Here is a 22,500-nt window from a genome sequence, read left to right on the forward strand (position 1 = left end):
TGTCCTCTCCTGTCCTCTTCTCTCTCCCCTCTCCTCTCCCATCTCCTCCCCTCCGCTCTCCTCCCCTCCACTCTCCCCTCTCCTGTCTTCTCCTCTCCCATCTGCTCCCCTCCACTCTTCTCTCCTCTCCTCCTCCCCTCTTCCCTCCCCCTCTCCCGTCTCCTCCTCTCCTCTCCCCCTCTCCCGTCTCCTCCTCTCCTCTCCCCCTCTCCTGTCTCCTCCTCTCCTCTCCCCCTCCTGTCCTCTCCTCTCCCATCTCCTCCCCTCCGCTCTCCTCTCTCCCCCTCTCCTGTCCCCCTCCCCTCCCCTCCCCTCTCCAATTACCTCTTCTCCCCTTTAAAGGTGATTTTCATCTAGCATTCTCTTCTCACTTGTTCCCTTGCACTAAGCAGCTGGGATATATTGTCACATATTGACTTAGTCTACTGAATGAAACAAGAATCTAAATTGGCAAAATGTAATCCTAAATATCCTCCTCTCCTCTTTCCGCTTCTTGCTCCAGTTTAGCAGAGGAGTTGTATCAGAAAGTAAAGCGGTTGTTTGGAGACCCCCATCAGGCCACAGAGGACCTGAAGGCAGAGGTAATACAACAAAGTCAGCTAAAATATAATTCTATTCTATTCTATTCTATTCTATTCTATTCTATTCTATTCTATTCTATGCTATTCTAATGTAAAGTAATGCTTTTCCTCAGGTCACAGGGAAGCTGTCAGACCACCAGGCGAAGCTCCAGGAGGGCCAGGATCTAGTTAACTCTGCCCAGGGAAAGACAAGGGAGGCTGGGTTACTGGCCGCACAAAACCAAGCTAACCTCACCGCTCTGGAGGTAAGATAGAAATATACACACATGCACGCGCACGCACACACACACACACACACACACACACACACACACACACACACACACACACACACACACACACACATAATAAAACCGTGTGCATTCTTGCACAAATACACACTCTCACCGAGTGCTGCATATTATATTTTCCTGCACTCGTCATGAGAGTTTGGTGATAAAATTGTAATTTATTTTGCCAGTAGCAAGTAGTGAAATTAATTACTATTTTATTTTTATATTGTCATTTCAATTTCAGTCATACTGTTAGATTATTACTATCACATTACCAATCAAAATAAGTCATTTTTGTTTTTAAATATTATATTGAAGTTGAATTACCATAAAACGACATCCCACCCCTGTCCCCATATTCCTCTTAACTTAACTTCACCTAACTTAACTTAACTTAACTTAACAACTTAACTTAGCTTAACTACATCCCACCCCTGTCCCCATATTCCTTTTCATTATAATTAGTTGTCATCCTCTCACACTTGAGCTAGCTCACATGACAAATGGAAGAAAGGTCGACTTCTGTGCATGGAAATATTTACACTCATTTGATTCTATTCAATTGAAGATCAATATGTTTAAAGTCATGAGTAATGGATTACTTTTTAGAGTAACAGCACTGGTATTCCAACATTTTCTTGCCTCCAGCTTCAAAACCCAAACGGTGTCTGTTTAGTCTTTTCTGTTCCGCTTCATTAAATCCCAAAGAGTGGTGCATCTTACCGTCTCTTCATCTCAGACACCAATTATTCTTATTTTCCCTTTTCAGCCTTTTGGCTGTGATTCATCATCAAGGGAAGCTCGCAGGCAGCACAAACTCCTAACTGAGCAAAACAACAAGCATTTATCGCAAAGATTATTATACATGTCCTAGAGGAAGTGTTCTGCAGGGAGCACACACACACACACACACACACACACACACACACACACACACACACACACACACACACACACACACACACACACACACACACTCACTTGCTCTCCATCTCTCTTTATATCCATCTGTCTTTCTCCCTGACCCTGCGGTTTTTTGTTCTACAGAGAAAGCATTATGCAGTTAAGAGCGGAATACACACAATTGACTTTTCTGCTATTTAATCAAAGCACCAAGTGTCTTTTGATTTGTAAGCGGTGCAGCCGCTTCTATAAGTGACTTTGTGTGTTTCTGGCGAGATGTGTGGGGTGAGATCTGGTTAGATGTGTGGGGTGAGATCTGGTTAGATGTGTGGGGTGAGATCTGGTTAGATGTGTGGGGTGAGATCTGGTTAGATGTGTGGGGTGAGATCTGGTTAGATGTGTGGGGTGAGATTTGGTTAGATGTGTGGGGTGAGATCTGGTTAGATGTGTGGGGTGAGATCTGGTTAGATGTGTGGGGTGAGATCTGGTTAGATGTGTGGGGTGAGATCTGGTTAGATGTGTGGGGTGAGATCTGGCGAGATGTGTGTGTGGGGGAGATGTGTGGGGTGAGATCTGGCCAGATGTGTGTGTGGGGGAGATGTGTGTGTGGAGGAGATGTGTGTGGGGGAGATGTGTGTGGGGGAGATGTGTGTGTGGGATGTGTGTGTGGGGGAGATGTGTGTGGGGGAGATGTGTGTGGGGGATGTGTGTGTGGGGGAGATGTGTGGGGAGATGTGTGTGTGGGGGAGATGTGTGTGTGGGGGAGATGTGTGTGTGGGGGATGTGTGTGTGGGGGAGATGTGTGTGTGGGGGAGATGTGTGTGGGGGATGTGTGTGTGGGGGAGATGTGTGTGGGGGAGATCTGACGAGATGTGTGTGTGGGGGAGATGTGTGTGTATGGGGGAGATGTGTGTGTATGGGGGAGATGTGTGTGGGGGAGATGTGTGTGGCGAGATTTAGTGGAGACTGGCTTGAGGCGACAAGACCCCACATAGAAACATAGCTACTGACCCCACATTGTTGTTTTACAGAGGAAGCGGTCTGCAGTGAGTGGGGTCAAACAAGGAACCCAGGAAGTCCTTGGAGAAGGAGAACGTCTACTGGCCGAAGCTAACCAGTTCTCTGACAACATCAACAAGGAGATAGAGGTACTAGAGACCTGGTAGAAACTTACAGAACAGAACAAGCAGATACAATAGAAGTATCAGAGATGACCTGGTAGAAACTTACTAACTCTTTAGAACCTCATTTTATTCTTGCTCCTTTTACCTGAGGTCAACATACACCTTCAACAAGGAAAATAGGTACTAGAAGATGTCCAGAGTTTGTTAAAGTGTGACTTGAAACTTTCTGGCACAGAATTTTGGAAAATACAGTTGTTTCTCGTTTCGTTTGGCCACTTTGCTGCAGTGCTATTGCACTGCCGTTGCAGCAGGGGAAAAGAACAAATAAAAACATTTAAAGTCCCTGGAAACCGAAGGAATGGAAGTCCTCCTCTTCCCCTTCTTTCCCTAAACCTGATGATTCAGCAGAAACCTAGGTGTGTTTATCGGTTTTCTCATAAACCGATAACGGCCTTTATCCGGTAAAGGATGCCGTTTACATGACCACTTGATAATCAGGTAACTCTTGGAATCCAATAATAGATGGTTTATTAGTGTGCATGTAAACGCACTCTTGTCTCACTTTCTCTTCCACTTTCTTAACTTAACTTCAAACAGTTTTATTGGCATGGAATCTGTAGGTACTAGGAATATAACAGTGAATTTAACAGTCGACACATCTGACAACAAGGCAACAACAAACACTAAAACAGAAAGTTATTCAAATGAGCCCATCAATCAGTTTGATGTCAAACACACAGCTGTCAATAATGTGAGTGAGTGTGTTTTCTCTCTGTCTGTAGGACTTGGAGGAGATGGAGAGAGAGCTGGGCCCTCTCCACGACCAGCTGGACTCTAAAGTCAGTGGCCTCACCAACGGTCTGAGTGATGGCAGCCTGGCCAATCACGTAGACGACGCTGAGAAACACGCCCAGCAGCTCAACGAATCTGCTGGCATTCTGGACGGGTAGACACACAGCTCAACACACCTACACCTCAATACACTTAAACATTCTGTTTTTAATTGTTTAACATAAAGGCATAAAAAAGATGACAAATGATTTTTTAAATGCAAAGCCCTATTCAGTTGTGGCTCTCCTCTCTTCTCCTCTCAGTATTTTGGCTGAAGCTAAGAATCTCTCCTTCAACGCGACAGCTGCCTTCAAGGCCTACAGTAACATAAAAGCCAATGTCGACGCAGCAGAGAAAGAGGCAAAGACAGCCAAGCAGAGAGCTGCCGAGGCACTGGCACTGGTGAGAGAATACACACACGCACACGCACACGCACACACACTCGCACACACACACACACACACACACACACACACACACACACACATAGCAAGAACATAGTGTCACACAGAGCTGTACATACACATGCATACACACACACACATACAGCTGTACACACACACACACACACACACACACACACACACACACACACGCATACACACACATGCATACTACACACACACACACACACACACACACGCATACACAAACACACAAACACACACAACTATTGACATCATATTTGACAGTGTGATCACTGAGGTAAATGTGCTGCAGCCTGGCATAATGTATAGCTGAGAACCATCAGCTAAGTATCCCAGTGGAGTGTGTTTATTGATGATGTCATTAGTTAAATCTTCTCAAGGATTTTATTGATTTTCTCTCTTGTTGTGACAGTGAAGAGACAAGAAAATGAACACACACAGTCGAACACACACAGTCACACACACACACACACACACACACACACACACACACACAAACACAGACACACGCTTACATCGTGTATATGCTAAAAGTACACTGTTATGGTCGTATCTGCGTAGCCAGAATGCCTGTACTCAGGTATCTACAGGATGTGTATGAGTGTGTGTGAGAGGGAGAGAGAGAGAGAGAGAGAGAGAGAAAGAGAGAGTGAGCATACTTGTGATAGAGATAGTCTGTTATGAAAGTGTACTTTCAGCACAAGAGGTTGTCTGTGCGTGTGCGTGTGTGTGTGTGTGTGTGTGTGTGTGTGTGTGTGTGTGTGTGTGTGTATGTGCGTGTGTGTGGTTGTTGTGCCTACCCCTGCTGCAGAGCTCATGAGCAAGGCACCCTGCTCTTATGAAATGTTTTGGCTTGTTAAATTTTTCATTTAATTCACTTAATATCTGTGAGTGACATCTTCTCTTCTGTCGTGTGTGTGTGTGTGTGTGTGTGTGTGTGTGTGTGTGTGTGTGTGTGTGTGTGTGTGTGTGTGTGTGTGTGTGTTTGTGTGTGTGTAGGCTTCAGGTCCAGAGGTCCCGGTTAAGGAGGCAGCTAAAGCCTCCCTCCAGAAGAGTAACAGACTGTTGAATCAAGCTAAACAACTTCAAAATGATGTCAAAGGTACTGTGTGTGTGTGTTACTCCTGTGCATGATGATATCGTCATGTCATCTGTATCTTCCGATAAAGGGTTAAAAATGAAATATCGGCATTGGCCCAAAACGAACATTTCTGCTGATATACCGATAAAATGACGCTATAATTATGACCAAATGTTCCATGATTAACATAGTTTTATTGCCCAGTGAATGTGTACATTTTGAAAAGCACTGTATTTCTCTCTGCATCTGCCAGGGCCATCATGATGAGAGTAGACATAATCATGTGTTAATTCCACTACAGGAGAGATTTCATATTCTCTGAAATTAGGTGGAGAGAGAAGTGCGCATTTATCAGCATCAGCAATCGGCCAAAAAGTTGGAAATTATCAGCATATCGGATATTGGCAAAAAACATCCAATATCATGCATCCCTATTCCGGAATGCAAGACTATTAAATAACTAAACTACCAGTACAATATACAATAATCTATGTAAAGATAACAAACATAATGTGTAAAAATAGTTAAGTGTTTGATATGTATGTGTGTGTGTGTGTGTGTGTGTGTGTGTGTGTGTGTGTGTGTGTGTGTGTGTGGGTGTGGGTGGGTGGTTGTGTGTGTGTGTGTGTGTGTGTGTGTGTGTGTGTGTGTGTTACTTTTTGTGTGTTTGTGTAGAGAACGCAGCCACTGTGGCCGGGTTGAAGGGCCGAGTTAAAGCAGCCAAAGACAAAAACAAAGACCTGCTCAAAGCTGTCAACGCAAGTATGGAGACACTCAATGCTGTCCCCGATGGTAAGACTACAGGAATACACTGTGTGTGCGTGCGTGCGTGCGTGTGTGTGTGTGTGTGTGTGTGAGAGAGAGACAGAGAGACAGAGAGAAAGAGAGAGTGGATCAATATCAGTGTAGCACTGCATGGAGAGGTCAGCTGCTCTGATAAACTCAACTTGACACAAGTCAATATTCACAAGCACACACACACACACAGACACATACACAGAAACGCACTGCAGTGGTAGTGAGGTTGTTGAAGCGAAGTGGAAGGAGCATCACCACGCACGCGTGTGCACACACACACACACACACACACGCACACACACACACATCACCACGCACACATCCTAAGTCCCAACATGAACACAACTTGTTCAATTCTTGCTCAAATCCCTGCAGATGAAATAAAGCAGCCATTGCCAAACGTAAGAGCGCTACGGCCCACCCAACCCTTTAATCACAACTCTGATCAACATACCAGACTTCAGGTCTTTGAACACCAAGTCAAGGTTTTTTTTGTCCGAAATTGACGCACAAAAAAAAGAAAAAGAAAAGTGTCAATCATCGTTGACACAGCAACACTCCGTCAATTTCGGAAACACACTTTGGGAATCACTACAGAAGGATTATAGGCTGAAATTGACCAGATTTTACATTCCAAACTTGGTTAGGACTGATCATCAGTGCTACAGCCACCGATAAATGTACTGTGTCTAAAAATACTGTGTGTCAATATACATGTACTGTGTCTAAATACTGTGTATAAATATACATGTATTGTGTCTAAATACTGTCTGTAAATATACTTGTACTGTGTCTAAATACTGTGTGTAAATATACATGTACTGTGTCTAAATACAGTGTGTAAATATTCATGTACTGTGTCTAAATACTGTGTGTAAATATACTGTGTTTCTGTTTTTACGTTCCTTGACAGACACAGCAGCCAAGCTAGCGGCCACCAAGGCTGTGGCGGCTGATGCAAATGCCACGGCCATAGACGTCCTGGAGCGTCTGGGGGATTTGAATCTGCGCCTCCGCGGCCTCCAGAGGAACTACAGCGAGCTGGAAGACACCGTCAACGCAGCCAATCAGATGATCCAGGACCCCGAGAAAAACAGTAAACACCCCCACTATTGGCTAGTTGCATCGTAGTACAATATCAGTGAGAAAACTTCCAACTGGCGGTTCTCACAATGAAGACAGCAGTAACATTTCTCATTTTGGCCCATACAAAGCAAGTATCGTTTTATTTAAAAAAAAATGCCAGTCAGCATCAAAGAGTAAACCCAAACCCAAATCTGATCTGACAGGGCTTTTTCTATTGGCGAATCAAAAGTTGAACAGTAGAAAGTACAGCAAGAACTGCTCTTTCACTCTCCAAACCCTTTTTCCAACAGACCCATGAGCCATGACTATAGTGAGAAGAGTGCATAAAACCATAAAGAATGTTTCTATTGGATATAAAACAGTAAGAACTATCATACTTGGCTGGTTTCGCAATAATATGACATGTGCTCATAAGAGGATTGCTTGCATCAAAGTTATTGTCAATATTGATCAATATTGGAAATCTTGGGTCATAAACATTTCTGTCCCAAAATGAATATTATCTTTATTTAATGGCTCCCCTCTGAGATCATTTTCTGAAACTCTCAATTTGGGGATGAGTGAAAGACGTTCCTGCAACTTATGTTCAGCTTAAAGGAGCTATATGCACTTTTTTTGCCCACTAGATGTCACGCTAGAGCTGTAACATCAGACGTAAACACAGTCTATAAAAAAGATATGCGCTGCTTCCCATGCCACCATATGCACTCGTATCGCTCTCCTATAGCTATCTGCTGTCTATATCAAGCACCCTGACCAGCCTTTGCTGTGCAGACATGCAGAGCGTGAAAACTGAAACCAAAACCAGCAAACACACGGTCCCAAACTGCCATACAATCAGAGACTAACCTTATTTTGACAGGCACGGCTGTTTCATTTTTTCAATCACAATCACAGATCAATATATGCTGTCAAGTGTCGCTGGGTCGCTCTGTCTGTTTATAAACGAGGGGGAGGCCAACAAGAGACAACACAACACAGAGAGGGGCATGGCTTCTTTCACTGCTCAAAACAATATAACTCGCCTCTCTCGCTACATATATAATAGTGTTTTGCGGGCATCTAGTAGAGCTGAATATTGCATTTAGCTCTTTTAATGTAATGTATTATTTATTTCTTATTATTATTGGTTGCATGTTGTTCATGTATAGTCCTGGATATTAAGCCATTGCTGTTGTGTGTAAACCATGTAAACGGTGTACCTTCAAATTAGAATGGTTTTCTTTCTTACTGATTTGAATTACAGGTCCTATGAATCTCTTTCAGCACCCATTAGATAATTTCAAAAATGCTTATAACCCAATCTCAAAACTGAATCTGAAAATTACTTAATTCCTTGAATGCTAACTTTTGGAGATTATCATCTGACAGCATCATAAATGAGTGAAATATGATTTGATCACAACCCAAAACCTGACATTTTGTCTCTGTCTCTCTGTTTTCCTCCACCCCAAACAGCTATCAGTATGTATATTTCACTTACCTCAATATAAGCTTTTTATTTTCACTTACCTCAATATAAGCTTTTATTATTACAAGTGGTGCACCAATACCATAATCAAGTGTGAGTAATGCTGAGAACTTTGATTGGCATTTGCTGTTTAGACCTTGCTACAAAAAATGTCATTATACGGGTCATTATATTTAAAAAATCACTATCATTAGCAGCTTTATATTTATTCTTAGTTCTTGGTGTCTTTGGGCTTCATCAGTAGAGTGCCAAAGCCATGCCCTCTTCCGGGTTTGGCATCCACACCAAGGGATTTCATCCGCCATTATTTTTTCCATAGACATTTCGTAAAATGCTTTTTTTTTTTTTTTTTTACTTTGTCAAACCAAGTGATTCAGCTATATTCAGAATCAGGAGAGACCATAACATTCACTCAGACCAAAAAGGTTTTGGGCCGAGTTAGATGTTATAAAACATCTCAAAACATCTCTTCTTTTTTATAAGCATTTTACGAAATGTATACCAATCACATCAGCCTGGCCGGATAATTGACTTCAACAACACTATTGGTGCACCACCTTCTATCTCCTCTAGTATTCTTATCGCCATCTTTAATAGCCATATAGCTGCTTCTAATAATGTCTCTATTCTATTCTGCTCGGCTAGAGCATGAGGGCTCCATATAACACTGAACTTTATTTCCATCCTCTCTTTCTTTCTTTCTTCCTTCCATCCACTGTCCGTCTTTCTTTCCTCCGACACTTTTCAGTGCTTGAGTCTGTAGCAGGGGCGGAGCTACCCTAACAGCCCAGAGGGGGCGAACATTTCAGGGGGGCGGCCGGCGGCGAAGAAAAATTGGCCTTTTTTGCTTTTTAGAATCAGTTTTAGCCATATTTAGTGGAATATCTCATTTTAAACACACCAATGTTATTGTCTATTGATTGAATTCCTCTCACACTCACACCACTGACTTTATTAAATAAAGTCATTTTAAGTCACAACTGTAAAATAGCTGATAGCCCCTATATCCGAAAACACAATTTGTCACTCATTGAGCCAAGTAATATTATGTCCAAGAAAGACTACAGTGAAGCCACTTTACAGACAAGCTTGTTCTGAAGAAGAAAAATAAAAGCACAGGTTGCCAGCCGGGCCCGGTGGCCTGGCCTGCAAAAAAAAAAAAAAAAAAAAAAAAAAATTTTTTTTGATGGGCCCCCCTGACGAGTGGGCCCGTGGCGGCCGCACCCTCTGCCCCGGCGTACGCTCCGCTACTGGTCTGTAGTGTAGAAAAGTCTAATGGGATAGTGAGCTACACTAATGGCTGGGCTCTCACTGCCTGTCCCATCCATATCTCCCTCCATCTTTCTCCGTCTTCTCCTTTGAGTGATGCCAGCCATGTCCTTTCCTGCCATAATACAGCATCTTCTTGGCACCTTCACACGCTTCCTCCTCCTGATGTTGAACTGCTGTACGAGTGCTGTGTCACTGCTGTCCCTCACCCCCCTCTCTCCTCAGTCCACGCTGCAGGAGCTAAAGTGAAAGACTTGGAGGACGAAGCTGATAGGCTGTTGGAGAAGCTGCAGCCAATCAAAAAGCTGCAGGACAATTTGAGGCGGAACATCTCACAAATCAAGGAACTCATCAACCAAGCAAGGAAACAAGCTAATTCAGTGAGTTGTTGATACTGTCACGGCACGGCTTTGAAAGTGTTTCTCTGATCTACTATCATAATAGTTTGGCCCCGTCTCAGTCTATCTGAACTGCACCTTTGGCTCAGATACGCTGGAACTACGGGTGCTTAGGAGGCTGCAACACCCCCTCCTGGTGGGGAGCTGTTTCTGCAAAAGGGTTTACTTAACAAATCAATGAAAAACATTTATTTCCCTCTATTTTTTTTCTATTTCTATTGTTCTATTTGTCTATTTGAATATTGAAATATATGTTTATAATAGTAATACATTTATAATAACTAGGCATCTCGCGCGCTCGCCCTGCAGCTTGCATACGCAGCTCGGCCGCTGCGCGGCATCGCCCACCCTGCAGCTCAACCGCTGTGCGGGCTCACTTGATCACTGATGATGTCACAAACTGATGATGAACTTTGCATCACTGATGACATCACAATTGCTCTTATAACATCACTGATGATGTCACAATGCCTATGACATCATCAGTGATGTCACAATTTCTCAAGTGACATCACTGATTACATCACTTCCAGGACAAAATTGAACATTGCCCACATGCTCCCTTTTATAATAATAAGATGCAAAGGTAAACACTCAAAGTCCAGCATCTAGTCCTGAATGTCACATGGTCAAATTAGCCCACAATGACAAACACTGACTGACATTTAATCTGACAGATGACAGCTCACGAATGATCAAATGACGATCTAATCGTCACAATACATAATAAACATTTACCACCCACCACCATCCCAATACTTTCAACTGCATAAAAACCATTGTAAATACCAATGCAAAATATGCAAATTAATACTATTGTAGCGATCCTGGGTCTCGATGTATAAAGCGGCACGTTGGTCCTTGGCCAATGGGATTGTCCCTTTGGTCTGATGGTTAACGTGTTGCTCTTGTAAATGACAGATCCGAAGGTTCGAAACCAGCCTCGCCTGTGCTGTTACACTTTATATACAGTACTGTATGTAAACTAAGCGTGTATCTCTCTTCTCTCCCTCCCAGATCAAAGTGTCTGTGTCATCGGGCGGAGACTGTCTCCGTAGTTACCGCCCCGACATCCGTAAAGGCAGGTACAACACCATCACCCTTCATGTCAAGACCACCACCGCCGATAACCTGCTCTTCTACCTCGGATCTGCCAAATATGTGCGTATACACACTAGAAATAAGCACACACACACACACGCGCATGCATGCACGTACGCATGCACACACATTGTTATAAAAGTGATTCACGTTTGTGAAGATTATCCTGCTGAACCCAAATTACCACTCCCATAAACTTTTGTTAACCACAGACCTTATTTTATGCATTTAAGTGAAATCCCCATTCTAAAACCCCATTCACTTTTCCCCTGAAGATCCAGCATGCTACTTCTGGACTCCTTCCTGCGGTGCTCTAGAGTCTATTGTCCCCCACCAAAGGGAGAGCATTGGGGGGAACTATGGATCACCTCCATCCGTTAGTTTGTTCCTTAGTCACAGTGTGAGTGAGTGATGAAGTTCCACCATTGGTCGGCCATGGCACACGATACACGGTGTGAATTGGCGCATGCGCGGTCTCCCGACCAGAGAGGGCAGCACTCAGTTCACTAGCCAGCCTCAGACAGTCCTGCCTGCCTGCCTGCCGTGTAGGCTTCACTAGCCGGCTAGCTGGCTGGCTAACAAGCCACGAGAAGAGTCACATAAACAAATGGGTGTAAACTGTGTGGTTTTGTACATGGGAGGCAAAGCTACAGTCAACAGCAACAGACAAGAGTTTCTGGCTGGCGTCAGCATCGCTGCTAGCTGTTCGCATCGCTGTTAGCGCTGAAAGGAGTTTACAGACGCACACACACACACACACACACACACACACACACACACACACACACACACACACATACCAAACACATGTATTGTGATTTGTCATGTACTGTATGTAGAAACCTAAACCTATTGTTTAGTCTAGTCTAGTAATTCCCTGTCCTCACACAAAACAATAGTCATTTCCAAGTTACTCATGTCATATATTGTACATGGCTGCATGTTATTGGTCAGTAAGCCTGAGAACAACCTAGTCAGACTTTGTCTATATAGGCCTCTGCTACTATATACTGTAGGCCTCTGCTACTATTGCTGATTTTATTATTATTTTTACCAGTGTTTGATATTAGAACCTTAATCATATTTTTATGATGGTTAGGATGCTATACACTGTGCAGCATTTATCATACTTAAAGTGTCTTGGCTCAAAACTGAGCACACACACACGCGCGTGCGTGCGCCCACACACACGCACACACACACACACACACGCACACATACGCACACACACACACACACACACACACACACACACACACACACACACACACACACACGCGCACACAAACAAACAAACAAACACACACCAGCATCTCTGTCACACACACCCACACACACCCACAGAAATGCACAGACACAAACACACACCAGCATTCCTTTCTCTCTCACACACACACTCTGTCTGTCTGTCTCTCTCTCTCTCTCTCTGAGCACACACACGTGCGTGCGTGCGCGCACACACACACACACGCACACATACGCACACACACACACACACACTACACATACACACACACACACACACACACGCACACACACACACACACACACACACACACACACACACTACACTACACATACTCCCAACGAGTTTTGCCTAATATGAGAATAATTAATATCATACTCTACTAAAACACTTGTAAACACACGCACCCACCACACACGCACCCACCCACCTGTGTGTGTGTGTGTGTGTGTGTGTGTGTGTGTCCGTCTTAACAAGCAGCAGCAATTAACAGCAAGTTTATGTTGCGATCTACTTTGGCCTGATTTCCCCTGAGAAATCACTGCTTTGCTCCATCTGACTCAGAAGTGTGTATATGTGTGTGTGTGTGTGTGTGTGTGTGTGTGTGTGTGTGTGTGAGTCTGTGTGTGTGTTTGTGTGTATGTGCGTGCGAGTCTGTGTGTGTGTGTATGAGTTTACTGTATCTGTGTGCGCGCACGCGCGTGTGTGTGTGCATGTGTGTGTGTGCCTGTGCCTGTGTCTGTGTGTTTTGTCTTTATATGAGACTCTCACTAATATTCTCTAATAGTGTATATGAATAGTAATGTGCTGTGTGTACCTCAGAGACAACATCCAGATGAGAGCATATGCTCACACTTCTCGTCTCCTAAATGTGTAATAAGACCATTAATCACAATGCAGCAGGATAGTGTGAAAAATCCACTCGTAGAGAAAACTCAACCTGACATCAACATGCAGGCTGATCAGACTGTATTAAATCCACATGGAGATACACCCAAGATACATTCGAGATCTGATCAGCCAAACACATCTACAGGCTGGTTATATATATATATATATATATGTATATATATATATATATATATATATATATATATATATATATATATATATACAGTATATATAGGTATATATAGGCGGCCAAGTCCAGACTTGGCTCAGGGATGAGGACGCCCCTGCCTAGCACAGTCTGAAGGGAGGAGGAAGGAGAGGAAAGAGCGATGCCACTGGCTCACAGATGGTGCAGGGCAGAGTACCTGTAAAGGTGGGCCAGTTGCAATGACCCTATCATATTTTGCATATATATATATATATATATATATAAGGGGTGTCACGATACACCCAGTTTACGATACGATACACGATATTGGGTTCACGATAACGATACGATACGATATTTTAACAATATTTTTTTGCGATCAATTTGTAAGTTGAGGAGGCATCCTCCACACTAATTTGAGTGATTTCACCATTTTCATCCTCCGTGTCTGTAACGTCCCTCGTCTGTTCAAACAAAGCAATGAAAAGGAGAGCGAGCATGCAATCAGATGCAGATCAGTGCCACCATGTTCAGCTTCTTTTTCCCGCGATATGAGATTTCATCTCAACGATACATATTGTCACGTTTTGATATCGCGACATATCGTGGGACGATATATTGTGACATCCCTAATATATATATATATATATACATGCTTTGTGTGTCTCTCAGGTTGACTTCCTGGCCTTGGAGATGCGTAAGGGGAAGGTGAGCTTCCTGTGGGACGTGGGCTCAGGTGTAGGGAGAGTGGAGTACCCCCACCTCACCATTCACAACGGCAACTGGCACAGGATAGAAGCCTACCGGTAAGAATCGTACGCACACACACACACACACACACATACCTGCACACCAGTTTCTCTGGGCTAGAAAAGCCTCAACGAAATGCAGGGTATTGCATTACACTGAGAGAACACACACACACACACACAGGCGTGCGCATACACACACAGGCGTGCGCACACACACACACACACACACACACACACACACACACACACACACACACAGACGCACACACACATACTGTACACGCAAATACACACATGCTTGTCTGTCTCACACATGGATGCAGCAATCCTTCAAACATCCAAAAAACATGCATCACAAATGCAGCTGTCTCCCCCCTCTCCTTCTATCTCTCTGTCTGTTTGTCTGTCTCTCTCTCTCTCTCTCTCTCTCTCTCTCTCTTCAGTAATGGGTTGAATGGTACCATATCAGTGTATCCACTGGAAGGCTCCATGGCTGGTATGATGCCGACCCCGGCCAGCGCCAACTCACCCACAGCCTTCACCATCCTTGACGTTGACCAAAATGCCTACCTCTTCGTAGGAGGAATACTGGGCACTGCCAAGGTACCTGTCTGTCTGCCTGTCTGTCTGTCTGTCTGTCTGCCGGCCTGTCTGCCTGTCTGTCTGTCTGTCTGCCTGCCTGTCTGCCTGTCTGTCTGTCTGTCTGCCGGCCTGTCTGCCTGTCTGTCTGCCTGCCTGTCTGTCTGTCTGTCTGTCTGTCTGCCTGCCTGCCTGTCTGCCTGTCTGTCTGTCTGTCTGTCTGTCTGCCTGCCTGCCTGTCTGCCTGTCTGTCTGTCTTGTCTGTCTGTCTGTCTGCCTGTCTGTCTGCCTGCCTGTCTGTCTGTCTGCCTGCCTGCCTGCCTGTCTGTCTGCCTGTCTGTCTGTCTGTCTGTCTGTCTGTCTGCCTGCCTGTCTGTCTGATCTGTCTGTCTGCCTGTCTGTCTGTCTGTCTGTCTGTCTGTCTGTCTGCCTGTCTTTCTGTCTGTCTGCCTGTCTGTCTGCCTGCCTGCCTGCCTGTCTTTCTGTCTGTCTGTCTGTCTGTCTGTCTGTCTGTCTGTCTGTCTGTCTGTCTTTCTGTCTGTCTGTCTGCTTGTCTGTCTGTCTGTCTGTCTGTGTTTCTGTCTGTCTGCCTATCTGTCTGTCTGTCTGATCTGTCTTTCTGTCTGTCTGTCTGTCTGTCTGTCTGCATGGTACCCTTGTGCGTCATGTTTGGATGCACATGGACACACACGGTTAGTGAGCCACCCTGGTGCACTTGCATTGGCGTTAGGCAAAGGTCAGGGAGGCCTTGGGGTTGGGGTTATGGTTTGGATATGGGTCAAGGTTAGGGATGGAAGCCCTGTGGAGCGGCATGTTCCTAACATGACAGGCATGGGCCTAACAATAACACATTTAGATTGATCAGAGAGTTCTTTCTCTTGTCTATCTTGTAGAAAGCAGACGCTGTGAGGATGACCACGTTCACAGGCTGCATGGGGGAGACCTTCCTGGATAACAAACCTATTGGACTGTGGAACTACAGAGAGAGACAGGGAGACTGCAAGGGATGTGTTGTCAGGTACACACTCACACACACTCACACTCACACACACACAATTTTTGTAGCGTACACGTTTTATGCAGTTTTTCTTTGTCTTAGTTTACTGTTGTTATTTTGACCACTGCAGATGCTGTGAATTCATATACTGTATTCACATGTCATTGACATCTTTTTACATCCATGTTTAATGCCCTCATACGCTCACAGCGTTTTTATAAGTATTATATTTCTCTTTGCGGTATCCTACTACTTTTGCTGCTGCAACAACCCGCAAGGTTATATTTTTGTCTTTTCTTATTTTAACAGTGATGGGGGGGGGGGGGGGGATCTTTATTATTTTTTCTGAATTTCCCCCCATTTTTCTCCCCAATTGTACTTGGCCAATTTCCCCCTGCTGCCCCGGTCGCTGCTCCACCCTCTGCCGATCCGGGGAGATAGGCCAGCCGCTTCTTTTCATCTGACAGCGGGGAGCTTCACCGGCAGGACGTAGCACGTGGGAGGATCACGCTATTAATTTCCCACCAGTTCCCTTCCACCCTGAACAGGCGCCACAACCGGCCAGAGGAGGCGCTAGTGCAGCGACCATGACACATACCCTTAATCCGGCTTCCCACCTGCAGACACAGCCAATCGTGCCTGTATGGACGCCCGACCATGCATGTATGGAGGCACCAAAGTGCGATCCTTGTGTTGGTACGCAGGGAATCTATCGCTACACTCCAGATGCCCCATGATGGAAATTAATTTGTATGGCCTTAAATTAATGCATTAAAGTATAGCAGAGGTTTCTTTTTTATCGTCTTTGGGTAAAAGCTTAAAATATGGGCAATGTTAACAAACACAAAAGACTTGCTGAATGAAATCACGTTTCTCAATTGAAAAGACACTTTCCATTTTCCTCTGAATTTGTTTTCTGACACTGAAGAAGACGATTCATAGCCTGATATTCAGACTGAATGGGCTACATGCACAACTCCACTACTTCCTGAAATTAGTACAGCTTCTTTATTTCCTGTCATCACTATTGGATGAACTGATTAATGTCAGGTGTGCTGCAGTCACAACAATGATCAGGCACACCTGATTAATCAGTTCATCCAATAGTGTAGGACAGGAAATAAAGAAGCTGTACTGATTTCAGGAAGTAAAGAAGTTGTGCATGTAGCCAATTGTCAACTCGTAAACTCATTACGAGAACAGCCAACTCCACAACTCTGTGGAGTGGGCGGGACTTCGAAGGTCTGGAGCCAGGCTAGCCCAATCATTCATTCTTTCCAAATGCTTGAAGCTCACCTAATTAGCATTTCAATAACGAGAGACTAGTAGAAAGTTTAACAAGCTTTAATGATACAACAAATTAATTTTGGCGTATTATCCATTACATTACGTCATTTGGCAGACGCTTTTATCCAAAGCGACTTACAATAACACATTTTTTGTCATTTTTGTCCATGATATGACAACGCTCTCCTGAGATGATGAGAGGGCGTCGTCAGTGAAGAATAGGATAGGAAATCCCCCATAGGGAATTCTTCAATCAGGAGTCATGACGATGGTGGTGGTCAGGGGAGGAGGTGGGGCGAAAACAACTGCTTCAGCGATGATGATCAGCAACTAAGAATGACACATGGCACATACACAGCACATAGCAAACAGAGTAAAACATGGACCCTGATATACTATGCTGATTAGGTGATTGGGATCAGCTGGAGAGGAATAGCTTGGGCTGATTGGTCATTGCCACATGTGTGGTAAACTGTGAATGGGTGAGGAGACAGCATCAGAGAAAGGGGGCGAGCCTAACAATGAATGGGTTATACATCCTCAAAGAAAGGGGGTGTGCACTGTGATATGACGTGAACTGGGCGTTGGCTGTACAGTGTTAAGTAGTCTTCATTATTGAAAATGGTCCAAGACATCATTTCATTATATTTAAGTGTGCTTCAATTTCAGTAGACCCTTGGAAGGAAACACAGCTATGGTAAAGCACACTGTCTCTTGTCTCTGTTAGCCCCCAGCGCTCAGACAGTGAGGGGACGGTCCAGCTGGACGGGGAGGGCTATGCCGCGGTGGGACGCCCCACAAGGTGGAACCCCAACATTTCCACCGTCACCTTCAACTTCCGCACCTTCTCCTCTGATGCCTTGCTCATGTACCTGGCTACTGAGGATATGGTACGTATGCGTAAACAGGGGTGTAGTAGTGTTAAATACAGAGGTGAGTAGTTTACCCACCTTGTTTCCCCTCATTGATCAATACAGTTGATCTGAAAATAGGTGAGTCATTTCAAAGAGGTAGGTAAACTGTGTTTAGTTGTGTTTACCCTCCACCTCCCTGTGTGTGTGTGTGTGTGTGTGTGTGTGTGTGTGTGTGTGTGTGTGTGTGTGTGTGTGTGCGTGCGTAAACACACACACACTGTATATGATGTAGTTGATTGAGTGGTTTCATACAAAACTATTACGTTTCAGTTTTACGACAGACTGCGGGTTTCTTGACAAAGTAATCTTTTAAATGGAGGAAAAATCACGTGTACTTCAAATGTGGCACAATTGATATGGGGCCCAAAAACAGGATTGTCTCTCGCTGTTCACCACCATTCATATTTTTTCAAGGCTGGTTTTTAGCTGAAGCAGGAAGTAGGTGGTGAGAGTTAGGAAAGGTCAAGTTGTTGGCTTCTTTCTAGAGAGCACCCTCTACTGAAGAAACAGTGACGAAGCATGCTGCTGAGGTCTTGCTCTCTCTCTGTAGAAGGACTTCATGGCCCTGGAGCTGTCAGAAGGCCGGGTGAAGGCGACCTTTGACCTGGGGTCTGGAGTGGGCACCGCCACCTCAGCCAGCCGCCACAACGATGGCCGCTGGAAGTCCCTCACCATGGCCCGCAACAAGAAACAAGGTGCACACTGCAGTGATGGATGGAAGGAAGGAATGGATTTCTGAATGGAGAGATGAGATCAATCGAGCAGACAGGAGAAGATTTGAGAGCATGGCTACACTAGTTAACTAGCTAATGTATGCTAATTTTTAATTGAATAGAGCCAAATTAGAATAGAATAGACCAGATCAGACTGTATTAGAGTAGACCAGATTAGACTAGACTTGATCGGATTAAAATATAGAGTAGATTAAATTAGACTAGACTAGACTAGACTGGAATATACTAAATTAGATTAGATTACATTGGACATTTATTGAATAATAAAATCATTGATTGACTGAATCAGTAAAGACAGCAGTGAATTGCATTGCACTCTCTCTTTCTCTCTCTCTCACACACGCACAGACGTGCACACACACACACACACACACACACACACACACACACGCACACACACACACACACACACACACACACGCACAGACACACACACACACACACACACACACACACACACACACCTCTATCTGTCTGCCTTCATGTATCTCTATTCCTCTGTTTCCAAAGCCACGGTGACGATAGTGGATATTGACAGCGGTGCTGAGGAGAAGATGGTGGCCACATCTCAGGGCTCAGCTACTGGCCTGAACCTCAAGGAAAACCAGAAGATCTACTTTGGAGGGCTGCCTACTATTGGAAACTACAGGTACACACACACACACACACACACACACACACACAGGCTGTATTAACCGCCACGTGTATTTGAAATGGTAAATATCAACTATATTGTAATATCAATCAGTCAGGCAATCAGGCAGACATTCTATTTCCTTGTGTACTGTAGAACTTCTTGGACACTTCAGTGATGTAAAATTAGAGTGATGAAGATATTTACAGATAAAGTTAAGTCTTTTTTTGTTGTTGCTCTGCCAGCAAGCACCCTGCGTGGCAGCTTGCCACCATCGGTGTGTGAATGTCTGTGTGAATGGGTGAATGTACCTATTCATTGTAAAGTGCTTTGAGTAAAACTGCTATATAAATGCAGGCCATTTACCATTTACCATAACCAATCTCATTAATACAGAGATGAATGGTGTCAAATGTATTCTGTATGTTTGCACTGTCATTTTGCAGCAGGTTGAGTAGATGAGTTAAGGATTTAGTCAGCACTACTCACAGTGGTAAACGAATACTTTAGTTTAGATGGGTCACTGTACAATATTTGTGTGTGTTTGCATGTCAGTGTGCTAATGATGTCATATCCTGTTTTGTCTTACAGCATGAAAGCCAGGTAAACAAAAAGTTACAGATAAAATGAATTTCACTGTAAATCACCCTCTGCATGAAGCTAGCCACGCTGATGCTAGAGTCTAGCCCTGTGTGTGTGTGTGTGTGTGTGTGTGTGTGTGTGTGTGTGTGTGTGTGTGTGTGTGTGTGTGAGCGAGCTCAGGCTCTGCTTCTGGATACATGATACACTGGCTTCAATGCTATATCGCCAATTATTTTTGATGATGTTAACAAGTACATACTAGACTAAGATTGTCTATGTATACGGTATGTGATATGTATATTATTTTTGATGATGTTACACCACTAAGAAAGAGAGAAGTACATGCATATTATTTTTTTGAAGTAAGCATTTTCATTTCTTTGTAGGCCAGAGGTGAATCTGAAGCGTTATGCCGGCTGCCTTCGGGACATTGAAATCTCCAGAACCCCGTATAACCTCCTCAGCAGTTCAGATTATACTGGGGTCACTAAAGGATGTAATGTGGAGGTAAGACTGACTCATAACCTCCTCAGCAGTTCAGATTATACTGGGGTCACTAAAGCAGTGGTTCTCAAATGGGGGTCCAGGGACCCCCAGGGGTCCTTCAGGGGGTTCCAGGGGGTCCCCAGCCAAAAGGGGGGTAATTTATTTTTGCTATAATTCCATTCATAAGTAACACAATGACTATTTTGGTCATGGGTTTTATATACTTTCTGTAATAAAACATCTAAAAGCATCAATCTTATTATGGGGGACCGTGGGACAAAATCCTATCAAATGGGGGTCCGTGGTCAAATTTTTGTCAGTTTAGGGGTCCTTCATGTGAAAAAATTTGAGAACCACTGCACTAAAGGATGTAATGTGGAGGTGTGACTGACTCATATAACGTCCTCAGCAGTTCAGATTATACTGGGGTCACTAAAGGATGTAATGTGGAGGTAAGACTGGCTCATATAACCTCCTCAGCAGTTCAGATTATACTGGGGTCACTAAAGGATGTAATGTGGAGGTAAGACTGACCTGTATAACCTCCTCAGCAGTTCAGATTATACTGGGGTCACTAAAGGATGTAATGTGGAGGTAAGACTGACCTGTATAACCTCCTCAGCAGTTCAGATTATACTGGGGTCAGTAAAGGATGTAGTGTGGAGGTAAGACTGACTCATATAACCTCCTCAGCAGTTCAGATTATACTGGGGTCACTAAAGGATGTAGTGTGGAGGTAAGACTGACCTGTATAACCTCCTCAGCAGTTCAGATTATACTGGGGTCAGTAAAGGATGTAATGTGGAGGTAAGACTGACTCATATAACCTCCTCAGCAGTTCAGATTATACTGGGGTCACTAAAGGATGTAATGTGGAGGTAAGACTGACCTGTATAACCTCCTCAGCAGTTCAGATTATACTGGGGTCACTAAAGGATGTAATGTGGAGGTAAGACTGACCTGTATAACCTCCTCAGCAGTTCAGATTATACTGGGGTCACTAAAGTATGTAGTATGGAGGTAAGACTGACTCGTATAACCTCCTCAGCAGTTCAGATTATACTGGGGTCAGTAAAGGATGTAATGTGGAGGTAAGACTAATAATAAACCAATACAAAAACAATAGGGTTTCAGCCCCTTCGGGGCTTTAACCCATAATATGAAATGGAGTGAAAGAGTTGCAATTAGTGCCTCCTGACCAGATTTAGCATTTCATTTATTTTCATGATTTATTCTTACATTTTTCCATTTTCCAAGTACCCCCTGTACTACCGACATGCACCAATAAGGCTATAGGTACCCTAGTTTGGGAACCACTGATCTAGCTTATATATTTTATAGCCTGTTAAACAGCTAAATTCCTTGTGTTGTGTGTCCTCTTTGTCTGCATTGTGCTGCTGTTGTTGACGCAAGGGAGGCTGATTTTAGGGGCCAATATGGCGGCGATGCTGCTTTGGTGCTACCGCAGCGCCTCTAGCTTCTGTTTCCAAAAATGAATGTCGGCTCTTTCCTTCCACGCTCTTTGCCAATACAATAGCTGACAGGAAATAAGATAGGTTTCAAACTGTTCCCAACACAATTCTGTGACAACAGTCTATACTACTCTAGTATATGTACTAGTACTACTACTATACTACATATGTACTATTACTACTACAGTACTATGTCACTCTTAGATAATAGGGATGGGACAATATGCTTATCATTCCACATCAATTTGGTTCATGATTTGATACAGCTACAATATGATGTAATAAATAAAAGTTCAGTAACAACAAAGTCTGACTGTGTAGAATTATGTTTATTTCTGAGCCACAACTCTTTCTAGCAATCGCACTGGCTTGACACAATTTCTAAAATAGTATAGTGTAATTTGGATGGAGAGCTTGTGAAATTGTGATGGTCAG

General features: G+C 44.0%; 1 protein-coding gene across 1 annotated transcript in view; it reads left to right on the forward strand.

Moving 5' to 3' along the window:
• The window catches only part of lama2 (laminin, alpha 2), a gene marked incomplete at its 5' end in the record, with an annotated part of 265,649 nt that overhangs the window by 216,852 nt on the left and 26,297 nt on the right, over positions 1–22,500 (forward strand). Inside the window, 17 exon segments of the mRNA XM_083643211.1 lie at positions 503–581; positions 695–826; positions 2,788–2,904; positions 3,663–3,826; positions 3,975–4,113; positions 5,139–5,241; positions 5,896–6,012; positions 6,932–7,114; positions 10,070–10,224; positions 11,260–11,403; positions 14,301–14,434; positions 14,824–14,983; positions 15,853–15,977; positions 17,971–18,133; positions 18,708–18,852; positions 19,402–19,540; positions 20,494–20,614. Of these exon segments, the coding sequence (XP_083499337.1) occupies positions 503–581; positions 695–826; positions 2,788–2,904; positions 3,663–3,826; positions 3,975–4,113; positions 5,139–5,241; positions 5,896–6,012; positions 6,932–7,114; positions 10,070–10,224; positions 11,260–11,403; positions 14,301–14,434; positions 14,824–14,983; positions 15,853–15,977; positions 17,971–18,133; positions 18,708–18,852; positions 19,402–19,540; positions 20,494–20,614 (2,320 nt within the window).

The sequence above is a fragment of the Poromitra crassiceps genome (assembly GCF_964638095.1).
Source record: "Poromitra crassiceps genome assembly, chromosome: 9".
NCBI classification, from domain to species: Eukaryota; Metazoa; Chordata; class Actinopteri; order Beryciformes; family Melamphaidae; genus Poromitra; species Poromitra crassiceps.